This window comes from Salarias fasciatus, chromosome 12, assembly GCF_902148845.1.
Source record: "Salarias fasciatus chromosome 12, fSalaFa1.1, whole genome shotgun sequence".
Classification (NCBI taxonomy): domain Eukaryota; kingdom Metazoa; phylum Chordata; class Actinopteri; order Blenniiformes; family Blenniidae; genus Salarias; species Salarias fasciatus.
Window position 1 is genome coordinate 17,155,949 of NC_043756.1, and position 26,761 is coordinate 17,182,709.

The 26,761-nt window shown below is 41.4% G+C and overlaps 1 protein-coding gene across 1 annotated transcript in view; it reads right to left on the bottom strand.

The window, feature by feature from the left end:
* Positions 1–26,761, bottom strand: part of pde4d (phosphodiesterase 4D, cAMP-specific) — a 182,525-nt gene that overhangs the window by 150,705 nt on the left and 5,059 nt on the right. The window contains exon 2 of the mRNA XM_030105016.1: positions 5,744–5,842. Within this exon, the coding sequence (XP_029960876.1) occupies positions 5,744–5,788 (45 nt within the window). The 5' untranslated portion in view covers positions 5,789–5,842. The remainder of the gene's footprint in view (positions 1–5,743; positions 5,843–26,761) is intronic.

Consider the following 26,761-nt stretch of genomic DNA (forward strand, 5'->3'; position numbering starts at 1 on the left):
TTGGAAGAGAAAAAGAAACAGTCAGATTCCAGCTTGAGCTGAGATAGTGACAATGCTATCATCATTATTTTCCTGTTTCGGTAACACTTTACTTGAAGCCCCCCTGCATAACACATTATAAGTACATTCATAAAGTATTATAATGCCATTATAACATGTGTAGCTATAGTTATAAACATTCATAGATGATCACAATGCCAGGACCAAACCCTAACCCTGACCCTTACCCTAACCCTAACCCACACCACAACAAAGCCTAACCCTAAAGAAATGTTTTTGCACTTTTACTTTTTTCAGTAACAACAACATGGTCAAGAAAACACTGTTTCTCCTACTTAGGACCGGAAAAAGGTCCCCACAAGGCACGTCGTTCCACGTTTTGCTATCCTTGTGGGGACATTTGGCCCCGACAAGGATAGAAATACAAGAACACACACACACACACACACACACACATACACACACACACACACACACACACACACACACACACACACACAAATGCAGCCTGACAGCTGTCAATCTCCGAGCGTCCGCTGTCCATGGTGCTGAAAGTTCAGATAAAAAGTCACGGGCAAAATCTGTACCATCTTTGATACAGGTTAAATATAAAATGAACACAGCTGGTCTGAAATGACACAATCTGTTCAGATAGATATAGACACAGCTATCTATATCTTTTGGAATTCACGTATATTAGAAAAAAAAAAGACTCGGCGGTCTCTTATAGTTGAGAGCAACACAAGGCACATTCAAATAGGCAGGTGTTTAAGACCACAGCATTCTGATAAAGATAATATTTTGGAAGGCTTCACTGACTCACCAATGGCTCCGATGTTAGGTTTTGGGTAGTACCGCTAGCGGCTAGCATAGTGTTTAGCATACTGTTTAACTTCCCTCCAGAGAGTTCAGATCAAGTGCAAAAGAAAAAACTTGGTTCATGCCGCACAGCCAATCAGCGCTAGTTTGCAGCTCTGATGCATTCATGGACAGTCGTAATATAAGAATTGGCAAATTGGAGCCCACAATCATATGCGTATACCTTCTCGCACACACTGCACATTTTATTATAACAATTTATTTACGAGTAAATGTGAACACATCACATGAAACTGGGCCCTATGACCTTATGGGCCCTGGAGCGACCGCCCCCTTGCCCCAACTCTGGCTCCGCTACAGCTTGAAGCACCCGGTATAACACATTATAAGTAGTTATAAACACTCATAAATGATCACAATGCTTTATAACTTACTATGCAGCATAGGGTTAGGGTTAAGGTTAGGGTTAGGTCCTGGCATTGTGATCATTTATGAATGTTTATAACTATAGCTACACGTGTTATAATGGCATTATAAGACTTTATAAATGTACTTATAATGTGTTACACAGGGGGGCTTCAAATAAAGTTTTAGCAATTTTTTTTTTTTTTTTTTTTTTTGTCTTTCAGGTGTTTAAGTGGGGCTCTATAAAGGCTCAATGACTGTTTAGGGTTACAGTAAAGACTTTTTACTAGTTGTTGCCAATAGATCATCTGACATGAGACACACTGCTTTTTGTGAGCTGTCAGCAAAAGACACGAGGAATCATAGAAATCACAGCGCGCCGTCCCAGCCTTTTATTCCATTATACAGTATAGTTGTCCGTTTCCTTTTATTTTTATCTGCTGCAGCTGTATTCTGTCCCACTCATCCTTCAGTCACTTTTCCACTTCTCTCACGATTTCCTGATATTTCCTTCCAGTTTCATCTAATTTGACACAGTTTTCATTAAATCTCTTGTCATCCGCTTCCCCTCTCATCATCCAGCGAGCCATTGGCTGCGTACACCAAGCGCCAAATGGCTTTAATGTGATTAATCTGTCTTTAAGTCGTCTAATAATTGCATTCAGATCTGCCTCCTCCGCGCCACCCTTTCCCGTGTGTTAAATCTCTAACCGTCTTCTCCGCCACCTCGCTTTGTCCATTCACCTCACTCAGAACCCGTTTACCTCGCCATCGACACAAACACATGGCCTGGATGCTCCCCTGCCGGGCTCTAATTGGCGATCAAGATGTGCGCGGGAAGGGAGAAGGAGCAGCGTTTGGCCCATTTCTATTCCCTCATCACGCTCACAGGGCCACAGTCACATCTGCGTAACCATGGTGATGCTGATAAGGTGACTCATAACTATTCATCAATGGCGCCGCCTGATTGGACGGCCCCCGAGAGTCTCGGGAAACGTATTCATCAGCGCATACTGTGTCCCTGCTCTACCTCAACATCCCCCTCCGGATGAGAAGGGAGCGTCTCTGCCGCCGCCCGTTTGTTTTTGTTTTTTTTGCACATTTACTCCCCGTCTTGACCCCACAGCCGGCGAGCTCTCCTCACTTCACTCTAATTACCTGTCCTCTCCCGGTGTCCCACCCACTCTCTTGCTCTCCTCTCTTACCCGGTGACCTGCTCTCTTCACTCTGTCTCGATTGATGAAGACATTAATCAAAGGCACATTGGGCACCGGCTATCCCTCATCTCGCCGCCCAGACCTCAGCTTATCTCACAGCTACAGTAACAATCAAAACTGTTGAGTCGTCCTACCATAAAAATGAGAAAGTAAAAAAAAAAAATAAAACATTCAATGAAATTTCTCCAGGACATTTTTTCATTTAGTAATATTGTTTCACGGCTCTCTCAGAGGTACAAAATGTGAATCATCAGTCAGCTTTCGTTACACTGGAAGTGGTTTTAATCCGTTTTAAAAGTTCACTTTTTGCCGTTGCTTTCTATTTTCTGAACGACCTGTAGCATTTATGTTATACCTTTTAGTGTTCTACCAATTGGACTTCTCATTTTCTGCTTCAGTGCCATCTCCTGAATCCTGAGCAGCCGTTCGTGCAGGTTTTTCAAACTAACTGTTAACCTCTGGGTTTCCCACACATAACTATCTTATCAGTATCTGCCTCACATTGTACGTTCAACAATGTGGAATACAGTTTTTCTTTTATATTTCAACCTGAGTAATAGGATAGGTATGTTACATAAACTAAGACAAAGGATACCTAAAGTCGTTTTCATTTTCCATCTCATTTTTCACTACGATTCTAAATGAAACGTGAACAGTGTGGCAAATTTACAGCGGGAATAGAAATAGATTTTTTTCTTCCTCAGTAGAAAAACTGTCATTTATATTTTGACTCATAGTCCCAACAGCCTTGTTTTTTTTTTCCCTTTTTCCATCTGCATATTCAGTGCATTTCCTCTCTGATGTCAGCCCGAAGCTTCCAGAGAGGACCCAGATTTGAACTTCAACTCAAGGTCAACAGCCTTACAGTGAGATTGAATATCCTCTTCATGCATGTGAGGATCAGGCTGATAGTATCTGCTGCTGTTCTGTCCAAGCACCATCTCTAGTTGAACGCGGTGACTTTGACCTGTGTTCATTTTCCTTTCTTTGAATTTCGGATTTCCCGGAATCCTATTAAATCCAGATAAATATTGGTGGGTGACAGACAGCTTGCACACATCGTGTCAGAGGCGACTTACAGTCAGCTGGGATGACAGTGGAGATGGTGTAAACACTTGAGCAAGTGACTGAACTTGCAACCTCGTGATTGAGTGATGAGCTGCTGTACCAACTGAACTACAGAAACCCTCATGTATGGTATTTATCTGTAAAGCTCCTTACAGTTTTTCACAATTGCTAAAACACATTTCTTGAAAACTCCATCCATTTTCTCAAAACCTTAAACACAAATCCAAAAATCCACACTGCATTCACAAAAACCTCAGACATTTCTGTCAAAACCGAATTATCACCTCAAAACCAGTTCTCTCGTGATCAAAACCACACTATGCGTTCAGATCTTACACACAGCAGGTAGAAACATGCTCACCTCAGATCGTTCATTAGACACTACATGAAATAACTGAGGACACAGCAAGCAGTCCTCACTCTTAAACCTGCTGGGTTCTTTTCCCAACCCATTTCCTGGGTAGCCCTAGATTTTGTGCAGATTGAGTCACTTTTACCCCAAATTAGATGAATTGTGTCGACCCAGCAGAGTGAGTTGATGATTTGAACAAAATCACCATTTTGAACACTCCTGCAACTCCTTCTCCTTCTTGCATCTGGAGACTTCTGGCAACAAACGCAACAGAAAACTGGAGTCCTGTGTTCTCACAGAAGATTACTGAAATGGCTAAGAAGGAAAAGACATATGAGACATCCCTCTCCCTATGGATGTGTGGCTGTGGATTAGTGGGTAGAGTGGTTATCTTGTAGTTGTGAGGTTGTTAGTTCAAATCTTTTCCTCGACATGTCAGTGAACTGCACTGAGTCCCAGCTGGCCTCCAGTGGAGGGTTTGACAGCCTTGCATGGCAGAGGGCAAGTGTTTCTGAATTCTAAGGGTTTACATTTTTACAGTAAAGTAACCTTCCCAGACCTGCTGATAAATCTTGACCCAGCATCAGGGTCAACTCTTCAGCCCAAACAGCTGGGTAGAAATAACCCAGCATTGGCTCGGTCCCTTTTGGACCCAGCGCTGGGTCAGCAATTCCACCCAATGTGGGTTATTTTTACAGTAACCAGCAGTTTTCAGAGTGTGTAGTGCACAGAAAATTTTTATTTTACATATTGGAAATGCATTTAGGAAGAAAAAAAAGCATCTAAATCAAAGTGATATCTAAATTCACAGTCATAACAAAAAATAAATACATAACAAAAGCACACTAGGTAACACTTTACTTGAAGCCCCCCTGCATAACACATTATAAGTACATTCATAAAGTATTATAATGCCATTATAACATGTGTAGCTGTAGTTATAAACATTCATAGATGATCACAATGCCAGGACCAAACCCTAACCCTAACCCTAACCCTAACCCTAACCTTAATCCTATGCTGTATACTGCTGTATAGTGAGTTATAAAGCATTGTGATCATGTATTAGTGTTTATAACTACTTATAATGTGTTATAAAGAGGGGCTTCAAGTAAAGTGTTACCGCACACTACTGCATGGTCATGGTCATGGAGATTCAGTCTCCAGCATCTTGTCTCTGTGCGCTCTTGGTCTGATCACATCATTAGAAATATGTGTGTTCAATTTTGAGTTGTTGTGTGTAAAAGATGACAGCTGTGTTGGAGTTGTGTTCACATTTTGCTGCCAGTGATTACAATTTTGCAAAAATGTTGTGAATTGTGTTTAGTGACTGAGAATGTGTCTAAGGTTTTGCAAAAAAGAGCAGATGGGTTTTGCAAATTGAGCATAGGACCTGAACAGTGTTTAAGTTTATGCCAAAAGAGTGTTTGATTCGAAAAATGAGTTTAGGCCACTGAGAGTTTGGTTCAGGCAATGGGGTTTAGTGTTTTAGCAATTGTGAAAAACTGTAAAAACATGTAATGAAGCAGCACAGGACGATCCGTCCATCACCGTCTGTGTATTTAGCGTGGAGCATATCTGAGCCTTAAGGGGGACAGCAGAGGTCGGGGGGGGGGCTTTCCTGCACGAAGATTGACCTAATTAAATTAACATTAATAAAACATTCCAACTGAAATCAATTCCAAGAGAACAAAAGGTCAGGATTCACAAGAGAACACTTCTGACTAGACTCTGGAATTTTTTTCAACAACACTAAGGACTCTTTTTTTCATTTGTATCGATCGGGAAGGCGTTGTCATCTGGTGAAGCCACAGAAAGGACAAGATGGAGAGGTGCTGTAGACACTGAAACTCCAAATATAAAGAGGCAAATGTTTACTTACACTGTCCTGCTGGCTGCCGTCCCCGGACCGGTCATTCTTTTGCATGATGCGGGCCGCCTCCGGCAGGCCTCAGTGACACAGGGCCAATAAAAGAAGGTCCTACAGGAAGAAAGAAAGAGGAGAGAGAATACATCTCACACGTTGGGATTTTTATGTGAATCAGTCACTCTTCAAACAAGGCTCAACGTTGCTTTCCATTAGGGTTTTATCAAAATACTCTGCATATAAATTATTCACTCCTAACATAATTAGTTTATTATCTTGGGGTAATACGGCAGTTTTTCAACAATCTGCAGTTCTTTCAACGTCCAGGGGCTTTACGGTTTCACAGTACTGAAGCCTCGATCTCCCAGACAACCAGGTATTTGTGTGTGCATGTGTATGCATGTGTGAACAAGGAGCAAGGTACATGGCTGTGTGTATGTGTGTGTGTGTGTGTGTGGCTAAGAAAAGAGGCATGCTGCGATCCACTGACTGCATTAGGATGCATTAGGAGTGTAAAAGGTAAAAGGTCAGTGAATTAACAGCCAGAGTTACCAACCATATGCTGTTTACCAGGCTTAATAACCCAGAACCCCCACCAACACCACCCCCACCCCCTCCACTCTCTCACCGATTCCTTATTGAATAATCGCTCAAAAGTATCTCAGCCTTTTATTTTATAGATTCATAGCTAGACAGTTCTATTTGTGCTTTTGCACTCCTGTCATTTCCAGCGAGATGCATCAAAAGGAACGCCCCCTTTTTTCCTGGCTCCTCCCATCTTTCCGTCTATACATTGGAAATGTTTTGTGTTTAAGTGCACTTTCTGAATCATAATAATACCTCCATCAGAGCTTTGTTTGTACGACTTCTGTCTTTGCGATACACAGCCAAACAATTCCATTTTCGCAGCCCGTCTCATCCAAACCGATACATAAAGATGCATGTCACTCGCCATTTACTCTGTAATCCGTTGCTTTCATGGTCCATGAGCCGAGAAACAACAACAAACCTCGGCCTATTTGCCGACCTGGATGTACTCTGAATGAAAGTCCGGCCATACGGGTCAGACGTTATCCTCTAGTCTGGCCCTTCAGCACAGGCCCATTCTCACTAACTACATGTGGAGTGACAGGATGGCCTTTTAATTACCACAGACAGAAAAACAGGCCGAGCTGGAGGAGAGGAGAGGACACAGGAGAGGAGGCGAACGGGGTCACCTCATGTTACCCAGGCTTAATATGAGCCTGCCTTCAGGAGAAATAACTGTCTTTGATCATTAAAAATATTTTCGACGTGCACATACCAGCTACACGGGACAGACGTGCACCAACACCAAGCATGCACGTCCCGTATGCGCATAAGATTATGTTTCATTTGTAATAAATAATTTGTTTCGCCTGAATCTCACAATCGCAGCAACTAATTAGGACTGTGCAAAATGCAACAAGACAAAAATCTTGGTGTAATAAGGCATAAGGCTCATGAGACGGATAATCATGCACACGGAGCGCAAAATAACCTGAGGGTAAACCACAGCCTTGACCTCAGCTCATCGCCCAAACCCAGCTACAGTGTTATATTCACTGCCATCCTTAACCGCAACCAACAAGCACATTTTTCTCAACGCATAGTTTCAGATTTTTTTTTTTTTAACATTCTATCTTGCAATATGTATTTTCTGCAAGTGCTGTCTGAATTGATCACTATAATAGCGATGTATAAGGTATAGAAATATTTTATCTGATATATAAGACTGCCCTGCAGTAAATAGGTCCTCCCCACCTTCCCAGCTGTGCTGTTCTTGAAACATCCTTCACAGCTGCACTTGCACTGCAGCGGCGCCGGCCTGGAAAACCCAGTCAATTATTTTGAATTTGTCTAGACTGCAGTTTGGAAGCAGTAAACAGCTATTAATCAGTCAAAGCTGTTCCACTCTTGTGTGTGCCACTCAACGCAGAGTGGCAATGTGGAGGGAATTCTAATTGACAGAGGGAGACTTTCCTAAAAGTGGCTTTGCTGTTTACATTCAATACCTGCCTGGATCCGAGTCAGTATGCTGCCCTTTCAGTAGCAGGTACTTATTAAAATTCACGGCCATGATCAGTGTGGAAATTAGTTCTTGAAGCTGGAGACTTGGCAAAATGACACTGACTGGCAGTGAAGAAAAGGTATGAATCCATTCAGGTTGCCATCTCTATAACAGAAAGTTTGGGCTTTAGGGACGGTGCTGCAGTCGATCAGTTGTGATCATGGGAAAGCACACTGAAGTGCCACAGATAATCCACAATGGCACAATCTTACATGCAGACCAATGCTGAAACCAAAGTAAAAAGCCTGGATAGAGGATGCTGAATTCATTAAAGAATTAAAAATACAGCAACAGCAACTTGAAAAGAACCTTTCAAGCGGAAAGTAAACCAAAGGCCTATCGTTTCTAAATTAAGTAAAAGCAGGTGAAAGGAGCAAACTGTTTTTCTTTCCATCTCTCCTGGTCTGTGTGGCGTGGGTCTGGCGTCCAAAATCTGCTGATGCTTCAAAAAGAATGTGAAGAAATTCCGCCTTGAAAGAACAAGTCAAATTTAGAGAAAGGTGAAAAGGAGGCATGTCTCTAAACCAAAGGGGACAAAAAGGGAGAAAAGGTGGGAAAAACATGATCAGACCCCTCGTCTCGGCCAGACGGTGTCATCATTCACCTTGTCAATGCTCCTAAGAGCTGCACGAACAAGATCAAATAAAACAAAAACAAAGATTTCCACATGTAAATACTCAAAACAGAAGGCATGGACTGTGACTGAACAGTATATCTAACTGGGCTTGTAAAGACTGTTCATGGTACTGTGCGCTGTATGACACCTGTTTTCAGACTCAAGCAGTCAATGGCACCAAACTGTCTTTGGTACAAAACCAGAGATTACTGACTTTTTACTTTCCAAGACCTGCCGGTCTGCTACAGCAGGGGAAAGTGCATTCGAACTGATTTGGCGGCTGGTGCTGCTTTGAAGGGAAAAGTGTGGCTCTTATTTGTGTGTCTCAGCTTGTGCAGGAGATCAGAGTCGCGGGCCATGTGCCTACCGTGACACTGCAGGGGGTTGATTTTTGTCCGGGCACCAGCATTAGTCACACGAGGCGCGATTCGTCCAGCAAATCCCCCGCCACAGATCCAGATATGAGAACTGCCCGCCGCTCACGCCACTCCTTTTGATACCCACCCCCCTTCCCCTTCTGATGGCTCTTTCAATTAACTTCCTGCCATCTTTAGCTGACTGATGAGAGTTTATCCTGTGTGAGCACATTAGGCGAGGGAGCGAAAAAATTAGCTGAGCCACGGCTCCCTCTCACAAAGCAGCGGAAGGTCACGGCTGTCCAATACTCCCCACATTTCAGCCGCCGTGTGGAACGTCTCTTTTCACTTGTTGAGCTCCCACAGCTGCTTATTGAATAATCGCTCAAAAGTATCTCAGCCTTTTATTGTAGCCATTCAATCAGCCGGGATGAGCAGGCGGTGCGGTTTTGTTGGAATAGCCAGTCACTCGTCTTTTCTTTGGGAGGCAGATCAGTGTAGACTGAATTCATCAAGAACGGTTTTTGTTCAATTTGTTCAAGCCTAATAATTTGGAGACCAGATTATATGTCTGAGCGTTAGTTTTCAGGCTTTGATGCTGAATCGTAAACGGAAGAGAATCAGTAAACAAATCAGTAATAGCTGCTGCAAAGCTCCCTCTTAAATTCTTCAAAATGAAATAAATTACAAGCCATTAGATGGCACATCAAGGTGTTTTGTGGAGTAAATCGGCAGCGACAGTTGTTTGATGCCCACTAAAAGCTTCCCATGTGCCATCTAATTATCAGTCCTGTATTTTCCGACATCGAATGAAGTGGGTTTTTCCACCTGACAGAGTTCCTTCAATTCTCACAAATCATTACGCTATCGATCACCTCATAGCATTTTGGCCGCTGATTGCAGCTTTAAGATCACAGAGGAGCCACTTTTAAAGCAGGACTGCCTCTCGGTGTGGACAGAAATTAGACCGAGGCAGTGGAGTCCCTCAACCCGCTGACCTGAAGCATGATCTGAAACCCAGCAGTGGCTCCTCCAAGCGGCGCAGCCATTAATGAGCAAAACAGAGAATATAAGAGCATCAATGTGTGCAGAGACACAGACCTTCAGTAGCTCATGGCTTTGTTTCGATAACCTTGTCCTCTCCTCTATACTGAGGGCAACTAATAACTGCTACAACAATCCATTCATCGTATAAATCAGTTGCGATCAAACCGATGGAGGGCTGCCACCTGATGTAACGCAGACACACACACACATAGGCGACATGTTCGTGAGAACACGCCCTTGAAGCGCGGCCCGCAAGTGATAGATGCGTGCTGTCACTCCATACAGGCTCTCCACTTCAGCTGGGATTAACACAGTCCTTATTCCATACTTCAGAAACACACCTTTGATTCTATGCGGTGCGCGTCGAGACGGTGGCTCCAATTCACTCTCAAGTATGTGCGAATGGAAAGTGGCAGTAATAAGGCCATATCTGACAAAACAGCTCAATTTTCTTTCCCATCTGATCCCGTGGCACTTTGTTGACAGTGATGAGGCCTCTGCGGCGGCGGCTGGACCAGGGACAAAAATACAATAGCATTTACTTGAGATGTAAATTAGCTCTCACTACCTCAAGCTCTTTGAAAATAATTGTCTTATATCCAATTGTCTGGAAACAAACAGAAGTATGAGTCACACGTTTCATTGTTTTCTTCATGTTTTGTGAAATTGAGGTGGTCAGATGTGGAGGCTTTTTTTTGCAAACACTGTTATTCAACTGTGTTATCTGATTAGATTCACTTTCACTGCAGATTCCTGAGACAATTTATCAGATCACTCACCACTTAAGGATGAATAACCTTTCAATAATTTGCACATAAGAGACAATAAACAAAATACTATCACGGTACCACTCTGGCATTTCAAACATTTCCTGAACCGTGATTTTAAAAAAATGTGTTTCTTCAAAATTATAAAAAACATTATTTTGTCTTTAAGCAAATGTTGAAGTGGTACTTTATGTAAATCTGCAACATATTTCAGGACTACTGAACCATAACCTATAAAGCAGATATGTCATCAATAAAAAGGAAAACAGCAAAACCTAGAAGAGCTTTTTCCCTGGAGGAAACCGCTTTCCTCTGTGTTTTTATTCCTCTGAATTCTTCGGGAGACATAAGAATGAGAAGTAAAATTGGAGGGTAAAACACGTCATTACTTGGTTGATCTTTGACCTGTGTGACGAGGGGCTTTCTCCTCATGTGGAACACCTGGTGTCTGCGCCAGTTTATAAATCTGCAACAGATTCAGCCGGCTGTTCCAATTGTGGCATATTTCAAACATGGAAAAAAGCAATAGCAAATACCTAACCTATTCTGCCTGATAAGACTGCAGCGTAACATAAATATCATATTATACCTGGTATTTATACAATCTCTTGCCACATCAGTTCAGCTCATCGCTGCAGAATTTAAAGTAGTGGATTATATTATATTATTGTGCCGGTTTACCTGGGAACATACAGTATGTGAACCATTTGAGGGATAAAATATACCAATCATTACATTGGGATTCATTTAAAGGAAGTGGAAGTCTAAACGAATAAAAAATAAAACAACTCAGTACAAGCAACAGCTGTGGTGTCATTTTAAAAACAGCACCTCTGCTGTACTGCTGGTATACCTACCAAAGTCAATAAGTTATCTGAATTGTCCCAACCCATTTAATCTTAAAATAGAAGTTTTCACCAAATGATGGCACAGCAGCCAGAAGAATACCACACGGTATTGACGTTTATAGCTACAGCACTTTTACCCACTATAAATTGTTCAGAATTTAAACCCAAAATTTGGGCAGGATGCAAGAGTGACGCAATAATAAATTAATGGCTCTTTAATTTTACATGCCATAGAGACCTGGAGTCAAACAAGCTGAGATTACATGCTATTGCATTTTAATGTTTTAGTGGAGAAGTCCTGCTGAAAGCATTAGAATCACATTAGGTGAGAAGACAGACTGCTATTGTCTGGTTGTGACAGAAATAAATGAATTACCAGACAGAGAAGGCCTGATTAATTAGTTTTGAACTGTACTATAAAGTGGATGAACTAATTTTGGAGTTCAACATCTCATGTGAATTAATAGTCTGGATATTTTAGACTCTCCTCTCGATTTCAATTTGCCTTTTGAGAGTTCATTAGCTCTCTGAAAAAAGCAATACTGTTGCACCGGAGTGCCCTTTCAGAGACGTGCATTTGGAAATTATGAAATGTTTAAAGAAAATATTACTCAGCGGTAATGTCATGACCTTTTAAAAAAGTACAATACAAGCGATTGTCGTGACGAGTGCTGCAGGTTTCCCTCCTGCAGTCGATTGACTTCATTCACTTCTTTTATCAGCTCTGCTTTCAGGCACAGAAGGCAGCAAAAAAGAAAAAAAGGCCGAGATAAACCAGCTGTGCACTGCGGCCACCTTCACCAAAACGCAAAGTGAACACACGCAGCATTTAACTGCTAGAGACGGCCTTCTCCAAAGGACAGAGTGGAAACCACACTGACCCGGTGGCCACAAATACAGCTTCAAATGAATGGTGCTCCACATCAGCTGGCTGTGGAGATAAACGGCTGATGCTTGATTTTCTCTTTGGTATTTTGCTTCAATTTGACAGCAGCAGAGGAGAGACATGCAAGAAATGTGGGAAAGACGGACGAAAAGGTCCAGTAAGTGTGAACTGGATCTGAGGAGACTCATACAAAAGGCACAGTCTCTCTCCAGCACCAATTTCTCTCTAAAACAAAACACATCAAGTGTACCTACGTTGTGTTTTCACCCTATTTGCTGCCCCCAAGTGGCCGCAGGCTCAACATCAGCCCAGAATGCTGTCAAGCCAATGTTCAATCTGTTTTCACTCTGTTTGCATGTTACTGGTTAATGTCTGACTGGCAAGGATGAAAATCTGATAATAGTTTCACGATTTTAGGAGGTTAATAAAGTGCAGAGAGCAATGCCTGTTTCCCCTCAGCCTCAGCTCTGCGTTCCCTCATTCTTCTCGCTGCTGACTGATAATTAAGAAAGTCTCAGTCAGTCCCAGTTTATGGCACACTGAGGACCAGTTAAGGCTGAGGAAGGGTTGTACAGACTTTGCAGGGAATTACTACACTGTCTCATTCAGCTGGGGCTTGAATTCCCTCTGGCAAACAGGAGAGTGCCGATTGACATTCAGCAGATTGACTCAAATGATTTCAATACAGATTGTATTGACTTAGACTTGAATTTTGATGCACTTTCACATGTTTATTGCATGACGGCAGTGTGTTGTTTGACTTTAAACAGCCAGCAGGGGTTCCCAGTGAGCTACGGTTTTAATGATGGCCACCACAAGAGCTTATTCTTATTTCCCCCTCCTGCTGCTCTACACATTTGAAATGTGATTGTATGTGTTCATCCGATCTATATACATACACACATACCAAAAAGAAAAAGTTCCTGGACAATGGTTAAACTAAAAAAAAAAACAACAACCACAAATTATTAGGCCTTTCTTTTTCAACCCTCTCAAACAACAGGCATTGTCAATTATATCTCTATTCTCTCAAGCACGTCGCGCTCCAGCCGACCCGAGGCATTATTGGGCCCTGCAGAACAGATGATGAGTCACTCCCATCCACACGGCCCAGCAGAAAACAGCAGGCATCCCAATTTGAGCTTGCATCTCCCTCTGATCAGATGTGATTCAATATGCATGCTGGTGACTGACCAATCACAGCAAGGCTGCTTGATACCGCGGTCGTGACCCCAGCTCCAGTGAGTACCTGCCATGTAATGGCCCTGAGTGGCTTCACAATTGACTGGTGGCTTAACCAGTGGAGCATCCTTTACAAGATATTTCTTCTTTGAAGAATATCTCTTGTGCACAGTTCTAACTCCAGAGGTGTAACACACAAACTCACACACCAACAATGAGGTGGAAAAGGGAGGAAAAAGAAAAACCTTGGCGCATGCATTCATGCACGTTACAACATTTTCACCCAAGGCCTTACATGATTTTTTTTTTCTTCTTTGGTAGGAAAGTGTCAGCTCCTGTGAATGTCTGCTGTGTCAGTGTTACACCTTTTCTCTCCCACAACATACTCGGAGGCAGGATTTCTTCCACACTGATGCACAAACGCGGACTTGTGCAAAACATGCTCATGCATGTAGCACATGCAATTATAATTAAGGTGTGAAAAACAATTGTTATCACACAGAATATATTTACACTGTGATATTTTGTGTGTGCGTGTGTGTGTGTGTGTGTGTGTGTGTGTGTGTGTGTGTGTGTGTGTCCACGTGTCTCTATTGAATGAGTGTTTATATTCCAGTTTCAATTTTGTGGCTAAAGCCGTGTGTGATAGCCTTTAGTTCAAAAGCAAAGCCTGTTTTTATCTCATCATGAAAGAGGCACCAACATGTAACATCTATCTGTTGTGTAAATACATTAGTCATGCTGTCAGAGCATTTTTCAGGTCTGTATTCATGTATTCATACCATGGGGGTTACAGGGTATCGTAATTCTTGTCTCTTTAGACATGTACTGACGGATCGCCTCTGTTAACAATTACAGATACAGAGATACAAAAAAAATGTAAGAAAACCGCTTTTAAAATTCAGAAAAGAAAAAAAAAAACAAATGTTGCTCCATTACCTTGCAGGAAACCGGATCAAATAACGTTTAAAGACTGGCTCAAGCTTAGAGCTGGAAAAGGTTGAAGGTTCCGGTGTCTATGAGAAAAATGCAACCAGTCTGACAAATTAAAAACTACACTGTCATTTTTACCTTTATGAACAGGACAGACAATTTAAACCACTTTGGAGATGTAAATAGTTGCCTTCAATTAAGATAATACAGCTTGTTCAACCTTATTCATGCATATTGTATCTCACAATATATTTATTAAATATTTTTTTAGAGTAGTTTATCCATTTTATTCAGTGATGATGATAGTGATAGTGATGTAAAAAAATATGAATAGACATAACAGTTCCAAATGAGAAGTGTGTCAGATTTCTTTTTTCGTATTGGTGTTTTTGTTTCCAGTATAGTTTTCTGTTTTCTTGGTGACAGAGCAACAAGCAGACATCTTTTGTTTGTGTTGTCTGAATTCAGCATTGAAATGCCCCCTAAAAGACCAGCTGAGATAATGGGACATGGCAGCGCAGGAAGCAGGAGAGTGAATCTGTGACTTGCAGCTAAAACTGTTTGATGGGTGAACATGTCGCATGAATACAAGTGTCAGGACGATTCTGCGTGCTCCCAGAACCCCGTTCTAAACATTTCTTGCACACTGGCTCAGACTCAGTCAGATAGCATGGAGAGTGTCTGAACAGCAATTTTCAAGTCGTGCCAGAGATTCTGAATTGGACTGAAGTCTGGACTTTGACTTGTCCGTTCTAACACATGAATAAGCCTTGATCTCAGCCCCTCCCTGTCCCTCCTGAAGAAAAGCATCCCCACAGCATGATGCTGCCACCACCATACCTCACAGTGGGTGAGATGCAGTCCTCCTTTTCTGCCACACAAAACAGTTTGCATTCAGTCCACAAAGTTCGATTTTGGTCTCACCTGACTAGAACACACGTTTTCTGTCTCCCCAACATGGTCTGTGGCAAACTGAAACCAGGACTTCTTAGGATGTCTTGTTCTTCACAGAACAGCTGTGTTTATGCTGAGATAAGATTGGACACAGTCGGACTCAACTCAGTGACGTCTGAAGGCACCTGGTTGCACTGGATTCTATCAAGAGGCATGGCTATTTTTACCCACTTCTCAGTACATTTCTAAAAAATATATATTTCCGGAGGTTTAATTAAACCTCCACAGGATCAGCACAAGAAAGTTCAACCATCTGATCCTTACAACTCCGAAAAGTCCACATCCAGGGAGGGCCGAGCAACAAAAGTCACACAGCTCTCCAGTTTGTCAAAGTCACAGTCTGAAAAAACTCCTGTCAAAGCCTGAACAAAAGAGACCACATTATTTCTTTTCCTGAAATACTTTTTCTGCCTCTTAATGGAATTCAAGGATTTTTGCAACTGAGTTAAAATGCTGCGATCTTTTTTGAAATCGTTTTTCATTTGCTGAATGAAAGCCTTGACAGCACCGATCTGGTTACATAGTTTATGTATATACATATCAGAGGTGGGACATTGAAGCCTGATCAAGTCATCTCCATGCCATGTTTTTGCTCTGACCATGTATCACACCAGGTGAATCTAATCAACCCTGCTCCTCAGCTTGTCTGTGGTACATGGTGAGGGCAAAAACATGGCATGGAGATGACTTGATCAGGCTCCAATCTCCCACCTCTGATACATATATATATATTATATATATATATATATATATATATATATATATATATATATATATATATATATATATATATATATATATATATATATATATATATACATATATATATATATATATACATACATATATCTTTACTTTGAAACTGCTGGGTCAGGTGTTTATTTTTTCCAGTCACATCTGCCAGGAAAGCCAGATCCATCAACCACTCAGCATCACTTACTGATGTGGTATCTTCATTTCCACGAAAGCATTGATATCGCCAAGCAGGAAAGGAAACATTGAAGTGTTTACAACTCTGAGCCATCTGACTGCAGTGTGACCCTTGAAGAAAAAAAAAGAAAAAAGAAAAGTAGTGATAGGCATTGTTCAAAATGTATTGAGCGGTACATATCCAGCTATGGGGGTGTGGGGGGGGGGGGGGGGGGGGGGGGGGGGGGGGGGGGGGTCTTATGAAAAGGCTAAAAACATAATTTTCAGGTTAGTAAGTGATTCTGAAATTGCCTGTAGAAGTGAATGTGAGTGTCTTTGCATTTCCTCTAAGTTGGATCTTTGCAGGCAGAGTGCACTAAAGAAATAAGGATGGACGGATTGTACTGCAGATAGCTCTAAACGTCCATCACACAGGCTTGTGTATCCTAATTTGTAGTGACTTTAGCATTGAAAGTTTCTTAATGCTGTATATTCATAGAAGTAATGAAACAAAATGCTGAATCAAAACAATATGTGCATAGGACCCTCCTTTTCCCTCTGTGGAAGCAGACAACTCAAAACATATGCAAACTTGGCAGATGCACTGGATGTTTTTTTGTTTTTTTTCCTCCCAGTTATTGCAAAGAATACTGTCTGTCCGAATTCCAGTGCAAATAAACAGGCTGCTGTTTATTTACAGATCTGATTAAATGACAGTGACTGTGGAAATTTTTTTGATTCGATGCAGCGAGTGGTGATAGATTCGGCTGTTGTATTTCTAGATTCTCCTGTGAATTTGTTAGATTTTTTTCTCTGTACAGTCTACCATTCTTTATTTTGGCTTCAGTCTCTTCATTAATGCAAATATTATTTGGGAATTCAAAACTTCAAAAAAAGAAATCCTTTTTGTTTCTACGTGATAAGCGTTAGAACAGCTCAGCTTTATTGGCAATGTTTGTTTTCATAAACTGTACTTTTGGCCAAATGAGCCAATTCTATAAATTTGTATAATATAAAAAAAAAAAAAAATCCAATAGGAAAAGTAATTTGCATAATTAAAGTCCGGAAGGAATATGCAAACAGTTATCAGTATGTCTGGAAACATATGGCTGGTAGAAATGATGGCCTGTGTGGAGACTGCCCGTTCCTGGTGGAGGAGCTCCCTCCCCTGGGCAGACTGTGTGAAGATGTGTTCGGCACAATGAGCGAACCAATGAGCTCAGAAGTGGACTGTCAAAAACCTGCTGCTCTGAGATGATTTGCAGCTTCTGATTTTTTTTTTTTTTTTTTTTTTTTTTTTTGCACCACCCCCTGAGGCCTTGCTTCCTCTTTTGTTTGCATAGGCAGAGCCAGCAAGCTGATTAGCTTGATATCTAATCTTGTTTTTATGAAAACATTTCCAGAGGCAGATTTCTATCGCCAGCACATGCAAAAATCACATCCACTACCCAAAACTGCTGAGAAGTGCTGGCACCGTTCATGTAAAACAACAGGCATCTAGAAAACTCTCATTTCTGGCAGCAGACGAACTGTTTCATGTTAATTCGACGCAAAAATGATAATCAAACGTTTCTCGGTGATGCAGGGTCGAACAGATTTCCCATAATCTCTTGTATTCCTTCACTTTCGTTACGCTATTAGTGCATGTAATGTGTAAGCAACTATTTCAATCTGCACTTTCTTCACCAAACCAATGAGCTCGATCGTACAGACTGACTGACCCAACGGCGCCCAATAAGCAGCAAAGCAAATGGTTCTCTTATGCTCTCAGTCAAATACGTATCTACTGTATCTATTAAATTACATTCGGTACAGCTCACTGTTCAAAGCCCCGTGCCGATGGAACTGTATGGCGCATTTATTAGACGGAGCTGAACGCAAACCCATCTTTATGCTCCAGATCAACATGTTATTATATGAGATTAATCCGGGCCTGCCCGGGGCTCGCTCCTTACATGGAATTAAACCACGAGACTTCACTAAATAAATGTCCACTCACTGCAGAGAAAGGGAAAATAAGTGGGAGTAAGACAGCAAAGCAGGGAGTGACATGTTCAATAGATATCTTCTTCTTCTGTGTAACTTGAATTAAAAAAAACAATTGAAAGCAGAAATAAAAAGTAAACAGCAGAGCAGAAATGCAGCATCTCTCTTTATAGTTGATTTTACACTCAACAAAAATATAAATGAAACACTTTTGTTGATTTTTTCATGAGCTGAAATCAAAGATCAAAGACTTTTTCTTTGTACATAAAAGGACCATCTCTGTCAAATGCTGTTCACAAATTTGTCTAAATCAGTGTTATTGAGCACTTCTCTGCTGAGATAATCCTCCACCTCACAGGTCTGGCAGATCGACACGCCGATTCGACAGGAGTGCCTCAGGCAGGCCACAACAAAAGGACACGAACATGCAGTTTTATCACACAGCACAATGCCACAGATGTCACAAGTTTTGAGAAAAATCTGTGAACAATGTTTGAGAGAAATGGGCATTTTGTGTACATAGAAAAATGGGAACAAAAAAAAGTGTCACATTCATGTTTTTGTTCAGTGTTACATTTGGGGAACATTTTAATGTGTTTATGTGGGGATTCATTTCACATCCTTGTGTGGATGAATAACAGCAACAGAAAAACTATAGGGAGAATCGACTCTTCACCTAAATAAACTACAGCATTTAGAGAATGTTGTGTGATCCATCTATTTCAATACAGATTGTATGTTAACTGTAATGAATATTTGATATTCCAACGGTCTCTGCCTGGATCATTCTCATAAAACACTCAAGAAGCAATAGACAGTATTCTCACAGTACAACACATCCTGATAATGTCCTATGATTCATATTCTGTGAGCTGTGACATCTTCAAGATTCTCAAAAATAAACCAATTAAAATTTCTCATTCACATCCTTTAAAGGGGTTCTTGTGTAGCATTTAAAAAGAAATCTACTGAAAAACAACAGGTATAACAATTCCAAACTGTACATTTTCAGCTCTTCGTATTGTGAAGCAGAATTCATCAAGTTTTGGATTTCATCCATCATCATCCATCGTCCATTCAGCTCTGTGAAACTCCTGTGCATATTTTTTGTTTCTCACATTTTTCTATTATATTGTACATGTGTCTGTCTTAACTGTATATTTAAATTATATTTAATTTATATCTGTTAGTTTATATCTGTTATTTAATGATATCTGTCTTAAATTTATATCTAAATTATGTTTAATTATGTCAGTTAGCTTACATCTGTTATTTAATCATATCTATCCTAAATTTATATTTGAATTATATTACATTTTTCTATGCATGGTTGGGCTTTGTAAATTTCACATTTCACATTTCTATTCCATTTCTATTTCTTTTCTCTGTGCTGCTGGAACACTGCATTTCCCCCCTGTGGGACAAATAAAGGACTTTCAATCAATTCAAATCAGTCTAAATTATTCAAATGTCGCTGTGTGATAACATGTGACAAGGCACCAATCAAGTTTGATTTGTAACTGTAGACAACATTTCTACAAAAGAATAATGAAACACAATAGATGTATGACAATAGATATCTGTACTTCCATTTAAAAGCTGCCTTTGAATGATGAGGACTCTATGGCTGTAGCTCTGTCACTTCACATGACTCACTTTGCACCAATATGGTTCCTTCTTTCTGTATGAAGATGTCATTTAGAACTTTCCTGACTGAGGAGTTTGCAACAATGTATCATTTTAAATGACGTCATCACCTAATTTGACCTAGATATGCAAATAAGCCTGTCATCTGGAACGTTACTAAGTGAGGAGTTGGCAACAATGTGTCAGTTTAAAGGTCTTTTTTTTTTGCAAAACACAATAAAGTGCATCATATTTAATTTAATCACTAAGCATTTAATGTAAATAACATTATTTCACAATATGCACTTTCATTTAAAGGTGCTGTAGGCAGGATTTTGCTAGTCAATACTAATTTTTCTGTGTTTTCTTTGGATTAAATGTTAGAGTATCCATTGATAATCCTTTAGGAGTGTAGCATAATTGCACTACCGCGAGGGCGCAGCGTTTCCATCTGTCTCTGTTCTGAGCTGAAAAGGAATCTCAACAGCTCCAGGTATCTTTGACCAATCAGAAGAGCCCCTGAGGCTCTAACCGTGATTGGTCGAGGGGCGTTCATCGCACGTTCTTGTGGGAGGGGCTTAGCTTGCGTAAGGGCGTGATGTCAGAGAAAACAGGACAGGATTGGCTGTGCTGGGTTTCAAATCGCAATCTTAGATGGGTCAAATCGCCATCTTGCTTAGGTAACCCTAAGCAAGATGGTGGAGATGCAGAATCCTGCCTACAGCACCTTTAAATCATTTTGACACTGTAATATATATAACACAACTCACCATTCAGTTCAATTCAGCACCAATAAGTTCCTTCTTTCTTTGCACAAACTTCATGTCAGCTCAGGTGGACTTCGCAGGAGGAAAAACCAGGCTGAAAGCAGTGAATTACAGTTCCGTAGCAGCGGCGCACCAGACAAATTTATCGGTATTTTTTTTTCAGCGTGAGAAATACAATGTGTGGCGTGAGTGCGTGGCAAAACACCAAAGTGTGTGAGTGAGACTTGAGGCACGGGGCTGACTTAGCTATAGGCCGACTTAGCTTCGGGCCGAATTGACTGTATCTCGATGCAAGCCGGGTAGTAGTGGGGCCCCATTAGGTAGGTTCCCGACCTGTCATTGTAATGTATCCAGGAGGTTTCAAGTTGTGTCGCTGATATCCGCCGTCTGGGCCCCTTACTAGCAACTAACCGGTGAGTACTCGGAAAAGGACCCCATGCGGGGGATTATCGACACGCTGTTGTTGCAGCGTCAAGTGTAGCGCCTTTAATTTGTCATTGAAATTGACCGATGTCAGCCGTCCCTTGGGACCCCCTTCAAGTCGGGGCCCTACCCCGTAGCGACGCCTCTGGTTATAATCCTGCTCTCTACCTACGTAAGCTATTACATCTGTGAAAAAACATTAAATCTTATTTCTTTTTTTTTTTTTTTCATTATTTTATTTGTGATTTTTCCATATAACATACAACAGAAATACAAACATAAGTACAAAGATACAGAGATAACACCCAACCCCCCACCCAAAACTTAAAAAAAAAAAAAAAAAAAAAAAAACTGCTCTAGACAACTATGACGTTGTCTTACTTATTGAACATTACTGATGAACATGGCATGTGTACAATACATATACAATATGTGCACAGGTATACATTCCAACAGTTATGAGTATAATTATCTAGGTCAGAGTTGATAGATATAACAAGAAAGGTTGCCACATTTTGTCAAAGGAAGCAGAGGTTAAAGAGATACTGTGTCGGATCCTCTCCAGATGCAATAAACTGGTCACTTCCACCAGCCAGGTCTTAAAAGAAGGTGCATCTTCATTTTTCCAAAGGGTTAGAATGTTCCTTTTTGCAATAACCATGCAATATTGTATTGTCTTTTGTTGGGGGTGGGTTAAATTTGAGAGGTGTTCAGGCCCGCCCAGTATGGCCGTGTATGGATCTGGTGAGATGTCGCAGTTATGTACTTTAGAAAGGCACTTAAAGACATCTGTCCAAAATATCTGTAGTTTGGGGCAAGACCAGAAAAGATGCCCCAAAGTGCCTTCTGCTGACTTGCACTTTGGGCAAATTGGAGAGACGGAGGGATAAAAAGAGTGCAGTTTAGTACAGGAATAATGTAATCTATGAGTCACTTTGAATTGTATGAGTTGGTGTCTGGAGTTTATAGAGCAACCATGAATGGCTGTGAGGCAGGCATCCCAATTCTCATCACTAATTGTAACACCAAGATCTACCTCCCAGGCTTCCTTTAGATGCTGCGTGGAGACAGAGTCATGTACAGCAAAAAAATTAACAAAGCAAGAAACCAGTCTTCTCGAACCAGGGGCCCGTCTCATAATAGTGTACAGTTCAGAAGGGGTATGAAATGAGTCAAAGTTTGGGATGTTAGTACGGATGTAATTTCTAATCTGGAGGAAGCGGAAGTGATGCGAAAGTGGAAGTGTATACTTTTCCCGTAGTTGTGTGAAGCTTGCAAAAGTTTTGTCAATATAAAGATCTGCTATAGTGATGATACCTTTAGATTTCCAGAGCACAAAAGTGTTATCAGTGAATGAAGGAGGGAAGTTGTGGTTATAGCAAACAGGTGCGTAAACTGAGGTGTCAGGAAGATTAAAGGCTTTCCTTATTTGATGCCAAATTTTCAAAGAACTGGAAACCATGAAACTGTTACCTGTGATAATTTTAGGGGAAATGGTTGGCGAGAAGAGGAGGGCGGGAAGAGAAGTTTTGGGTAGGTCCTGCTCAATTGCGAGCCAAGCAGGGGTAGAGTCCGTGACTGTGTTCGGGTAAGCATTTTGCCAGTACATCAGTGCCCTAGTATTTGCGGCCCAGTAATAATGTAGGAAATTGGGCAAACTGAGGCCTCCTAAGAGCTTAGGCTTGGTGAGATGTTTTTTGGAAATTCGGTGTGTTTTAAAGCCCCACACAAATGCAAGAATGATGGAATCCAATAATTTAAAGAATGACTTGGGTATGAATATAGGTAAGTTCTGGAAAAGGTAAAGAAACCTGGGGAGTGCCATCATTTTAATCGCGTTCACCCGCCCTATCATAGACAGAGGTAACAGTCTCCAGTTCTCAATATTTGATTTCAGTTTTTCCACCATATTCAAGAAATTCAATTCGTAGATCAACTTAGGGTTTCTGGGGATAACCAGGCCTAGGTATTTAATATTGTCTGTAACAACATGGAAGGGCAAGTTATTAATAAAGTTTGGATCCAGTTCACCTTGAAGAGGCATAAATTCGCTCTTGTCCCAGTTTATGGTATAGCCAGATAGTTCACCAAATTTATTTATAAGTTCCAATAAGGGAGGCAAGGATTCTTCAGGGCGGGAGAAAAACAATACTACGTCATCTGCATAAAGCGAAATGCGATGGTCAACTTTACCTAAAGTCAAGGGAGCAATGGAGGGATGTTTTCTTATACTGATAGCTAGAGGTTCAATTGCTATTGCAAAGAGTAGCGGGCTCAGTGGGCAACCTTGACGACAGGAGCGATGTAATGGAAAAGTGGGTGATTTGTTATAATTGGTGATAACTGAAGCTGACGGACAAGAATATAACATTTCAACCCAGGAAGCGAAGTTGTTGCCCAAGCCAAACTCCTTAATCACTGCTAAGATGTACTTCCATTCGACTTGGTCGAAAGCTTTCCTCGCATCAAGGGCTAGAATGGAAATTTTAGAGTCTTTATCGTATCTGGAGTACATTATATTCATCAGCCTCCTGACATTAAAGAAGGAGAATCTTCCTGGAATAAATCCAGTTTGGTCATGGTGAATTATGCTGGTAATGCACTTATTAAGTCTACTGGCAAGTATTTTAGTGAACACCTTGAGGTCACAACCAAGGAGAGCAATGGGACGATATGAGGCTGGGTCAATCTTGTCTTTGTCTTTTTTTAGTAACAGAGAGATGTTGGCCAAATATAAAGAGTCAGGGAGTCGGCCGGTAGCAATAGAGTGGTTGAACATCCTTAGCATGATCGGAGTGACTTTGTCTATATACGCTTTGTAAAACTCTATGTTAAAACCGTCTGGGCCAGCGGCTTTCCCGTTCGGGAAGGAACGAATTGCCCTCGCAACTTCCTCTAGCGATATATTTGCATTCAACTCCGATTGAGCTTGGGGATTCAGTTTGGGGAGGTGAAGAGTGCGGAGGAAATCAAAGATTTGTGATGAATCTGCTGTAGTTTTAGATGTATAAAGGTCCTCATAAAATTTGCGAAAACATTCATTAATCTCTTTCGGATCGGTAGAAATGGTGCCCGATTTGGTTCTAATCTTATGAATAGCTCTGTTAGCCTGAATGTTTCTGAGCTGACGGGCGAGAAGTTTGTCTGGCTTGTCAGCGAGTTCGAAGTGTTTTTGTTTGACCTTTAATAGCATTGTACTCACTTGGTTGGAGAGAATAGTGTTATATTTGAATTTAAGTTTCATTATATCATTCAGCATAGAGGGTGAAAGAGACGCTCTGTAATCTTTTTCGAGTTTTGACAGCTGTGTTGTAATTTCTGACATTTCCTTCTGTCTATCTTTTTTCACTTTCGACTCGTAGGCTATAATATGCCCACGCAGTACGGCTTTAAAAGCTTCCCAAAGAGTGGAGTCTGATACATCTTGCGTGTCGTTGAGGGATAGGTAATCTGTGATCCAGTTAGATGCTTGTTGCCGAAAGTGTAAGTCATTGAGTAATAATGGGTTGAAGCGCCAGTCAAATGTGGGTTTTGTTCTGCCAAAGTCTATAGTTAGTTCAACAGGGCTGTGATCAGAAATTAAAATATTGTGGTATTTGGAGGAGATTATGTCAGGGGTCAATTTAGCATCTGTTAAAAAATAGTCGATTCTTGTGTATGATTTGTGTACATGAGAAAAAAAAGAGAAGTCCCTATCGGTTGGATGTTGTAGCCTCCAGATATCAACAAGATTCATAGAACCAATTAAATTATTTAGAGTGTTAGTGGAATTAGAAGCAACAGTTGGACGAGAAGAAAGCCTGTCGGTGAAACAGTCTAGTACAGCGTTAAAATCTCCCCCAGCAATTAAGTGAGTAGTGGAAAGATTTGGGATAAGGTTGAAAACTTTCCTGAAAAAAGCAGGATCGTCAAAGTTGGGTGCATATATATTTAAAAAAGTTACATGACGTGACAGAATATGGCCTGTAATAATTAGATAGCGACCGTTTGGGTCAGAGATGGTTGAATTATGTTCAAATGGGATATTCCGACGAAATAAAATTGCCACACCTCTGGCTTTAGAAGAAAATGTCGATTGATATATTTGTGATATCCAATTGCACTTTAGCCTCCAATGCTCCATGTGTTTTATATGAGTTTCCTGTAAAAAAATAACATCCCCATGTAAAGATTTTAAATGGGAGAACACCTTGCCTCTCTTTAAATTGGTCCTCAAACCTCTGACATTCCAGCTTAATAAGGTTAGATTGCCACCTTGTGGCGAAACAGGTGAATAGTTAGCAGCCATGACAAAACATAATCAAAGTATTGCAACATGTCAGCAGAAATAATGACGCCAGTACAAGATACAAGAGCAGGAAAAAAAAAAAAGAAAAGAAAAACAAAGACAGAGAAAACATAGCATTAATCCCTCCCTCCCTTCTGCTTCCCCAAACGAAGCAGAACATGAATACCCTCATAACTATTGGGAAACAGCTTAACACTACAAGGAAACGTCTGTACAGACTAACTTTGTAGGTCTGTAAAAAACACATTGCGGAAAGTTACCTTAACGGTGGGCTTACTGAACGGCCCCATCCACCCTCGTACAGAGCATCTGTAACATTTGCTCATAAGCAGGCAAAATCGAGCAGAGTTTTCCATGAATATGGGGAAAATGGAGAAACAAGCTCAGTTTATGAGTGAGGAGAACAGTGAGGAGACACGGCTCACAGCGGCTCAGGTTGGTCAGGGGCGGGGACGGCAGGTGTGACAAACCTGTCTATGAATGCTTCGGCGTCTGCAGGCTTCTGGAATATTTTCCGATCAGAACCAAAGGTGAAGATCAGGCGCGCGGGGAAAAGAAGCCCATACTTGATTCCCGCCTCCCTCAATTTCTTCTTCACTCCGTCGTAAGCACGGCGTTGTTCAGATATCTCCGGTGGGAAGTCGGGGTAGATACTGATGCGGGCTCCGTTGAAGGATAAGGGAGAATGGAGGCGGGCGAGTTGAAGGATTTTCTCCTTGTCAGAGTAATGATGGATTTTGGCGATCATCGTGCGAGGACGAGACAGAGAGGGTTGCGTGCCAATCCGGTGTGCGCGGTCCACTTTGAGACCGCTGGGAAAACTGTTGGCTCCAAGGAGTTGCAGCAGAAACTTGGCTGTAAACTGTGTCGGATTTCCCTTTTCAACATTTTCCGGTAAGCCCGTGATTTTAATATTTGAGCGCCTTGAACGGCTCTCGAGGTCGATCAGCTTGAGCTTCGTAACTTTGTTGGCTTCTGTCAGCTCCTCACAGCGCCGCTCCAGCTCGGTAATGCGGGTCCCATGATCGGTCGCAGATTCCTCCAGGTCGGTGATGCGTGTGGCGTGGTCGGCCAGAGAGGTCTGGACGAGGTGTAGTTTTGAATCAAGAGTGTTAAATCTGGTGGTCATGTCGTCCTTCATTTCTCCGATAGCTGCCAGGATGTTGGCCAGCGTGGGTTGTGGATTAGGAGCCTCTTTGACGTTAGCGGTGGTGTCTGTGGCTAGCTCGAACTGGTTGCTAGCTTCGTCGTCGTCTTCTTCAACAGTGGAAGCAAATTTGCTGTCCTTTTTTGCCGACAATTTTGGGTTCACAGGTCTCCCCTTACCTTGGTTCCTACTGGAGCTGCTCATGGTTA